The sequence below is a fragment of the Helianthus annuus genome, chromosome 9 (assembly GCF_002127325.2).
Source record: "Helianthus annuus cultivar XRQ/B chromosome 9, HanXRQr2.0-SUNRISE, whole genome shotgun sequence".
Taxonomy (NCBI): domain Eukaryota; kingdom Viridiplantae; phylum Streptophyta; class Magnoliopsida; order Asterales; family Asteraceae; genus Helianthus; species Helianthus annuus.
In genome coordinates this window covers 109586957-109589114 of record NC_035441.2, presented here as the reverse complement: position 1 = coordinate 109589114, position 2158 = coordinate 109586957, and the positions used below count along the sequence as shown (strand labels likewise).

The 2158-nt window shown below is 46.3% G+C and overlaps 1 protein-coding gene across 1 annotated transcript; it reads left to right on the top strand.

Moving 5' to 3' along the window:
• Positions 1–777: 777 nt before the first annotated feature.
• LOC110876090 lies at positions 778–1920 on the top strand. The gene has a single exon (XM_022124270.1). The coding sequence runs from the start codon at positions 778–780 to the stop codon at positions 1918–1920; it is 1143 nt and encodes a 380-aa protein (XP_021979962.1).
• Positions 1921–2158: the final 238 nt, after the last annotated feature.

The window sequence follows — 2158 nt, the reverse complement described above, 5'->3', positions numbered from 1 at the left end:
AAGGCCTATGATTCTCTAAACTGGAAATTACTGCTTAAAACTTTGGAGTTTATGGACTTCCCGTCAAAATGGATAGAATGGATTAAAGGGTGATTGACTTCGGGGAAAGCTCGGTGCTTGTGAACGATTCTCCTACGGGAAAATTCCGTTTTAAGCGAGGCTTGAGGCAAGGAGATCCCATGTCTCCTTTTCTCTTTATCCTAGCTATGGAGGTCCTCAACATGTTTATGCGTCAAGCGGTGACATTGGGTCTGTTTCACGGCCTCCAACTTCCCAATGGCGGACCGCTCATCTCGCATCTTTGTTATGCGGACGATGTGCTCTTCATCGGAGATTGGTCGGATCATAACGGGACGAGTCTGACTCGGTTTCTGAGGTGTATTTACCTAGTGACTGGCCTCAAAGTTAATTACAACAAATGTCAATTTTTTGGGGTCGGGGTCGAAGCTCAGGAGGTTAGTTCCATGGCCAGTACCTTGAGATGCGGTGTGGGTGAGTGGCCTTTCATCTATCTTGGGCTTCCGATTGGCGCTAACATGAAGCAAGCCCGTTATTGGGAACCCGTGGTGGATAAATTCCAAAAAAAAACTCTCTTGTTGGAAGGCGAAACACTTGTCTTTTGCAGGGAGGGTCACCCTTGCCAAAACTGTCCTCGGTAGTCTGTCTTCCTACTATCTTTCTTTGTTTTTGGCCCCTAAAAGCATAATAAAGAGACTTAAAGCCTTGCAAAGGGATTTTGTGTGGGGTAGAACGGGTCTAAGGCAGAAAATTCGGTGGATGAGATGGGACAAGTTTTTGAAACCAAAAGTTGTGGGTGGGGTCGGGCTGGGGAGCATCTCGAGCTTCAATCTGGAAATGCTATCTAAATGGTGGTGGCGTTTCCGAGACAACCCTAGTCAACTTTGGGCGTCTGAGGTCTCAGCTATTCACAAAAATAAAGGGGACAAAAGTTTGATCCTGAATAAGAAAACTCTCCCTGGAGTATGGAAGGATATTGGGTCGTTGGATAAGGTGTTATTGGGGTTTGGGATTTCGATTACAGGGAAGTTACGAGTCACGGTGGGGGACGGGGCTCTTACGCGATTCTGGAAGGACGCCTGGCTTAAGTCTGAACCGCTTGCCGTTGTGTATCCAGACCTCTACCGGTTGGTTGCTGAAAAAGATGCTTCTGTCAAGGATAATGCGATCAGAGATGGGGGTGGCTGCAGGTGGGGTTGGCGGTGGTTACGTAACTCGTCTACTTCGGCGGCGTGGAACCAAGTGACATCTCTTATGGGGCTGCTAAATGGGGTCCAACTGAATTCGGCGAGAGACACCTGGGTCTGGGAAAATGAAAGGGGGGACGGGTTCTCTGTCAAATGTATTAGAAGAGAGATCGACGCTGCGAGTGGTCAGAACAGTGACGAGATGGAGTTCAAATGGAATTCGTGGGCTACGGCAAAGTCTAATTTTCTGCTTAGGCGTGCTCTCTTCGGCAAGGTAGCTTCCAAAGTGGAGTTAGGTAGGAGAGGGGTTCCGCTTCATGATGTTACATGTGATCGCTGCGGTTTAAAGGCGGAGACCTCGGATCACGTCTTCGCCGAGTGCCTGTTTGCAAAAAGCATCTGGTGGAATGTGTGTGCCTGGTTAAAGGTCTCCTTCCCTCATGACTGTTCTATGTTTCGGGACTTGATTAAGCATCTTCTTGACTGTCCGGGTGATGCGAAGTGGAGGAGGCTGGTGCTTACTGTGGTGATGGCCACGGTTTGGAGATTATGGCACGCCAGAAACACAAAGACGTTTGAAGGAACCTTTATTCCAGTTGTGAAGACGGTCGACTTAATCAAGGAGGATGCCTTCATTTGGCTTAAGCAACGATCGAATCTTTTACCCCTTCCGTGGGAAAAGTGGTTATTGTTTGATGTAGCCAATATCCTGTAATTCCTCTGTTGTTATGTTTCTTTTGTTTGGGGTTGTTTCGACTTTTCCAGCTTCTTGCTGGGCCTTTATATTTATATATAAAGTTTTCGGCCGTTCAAAAAAAAATATTAAAGCCATGAAAAGTCAGGTTAATACTAAGAAGTAAATTACAAGTTTTGTCTTTACACCAAATTGCATACGTCTTCTTTTAGCTTAAAAGTTGACAGGTTTTGTAGTTAATGTTCCAAAATCTTGTACG

Bases quoted from the DNA above. Each gene is read 5' to 3' on its own strand.
- LOC110876090 (XM_022124270.1), top strand. From the start codon at position 778: ATGAGATGGGACAAGTTTTTGAAACCAAAAGTTGTGGGTGGGGTCGGG.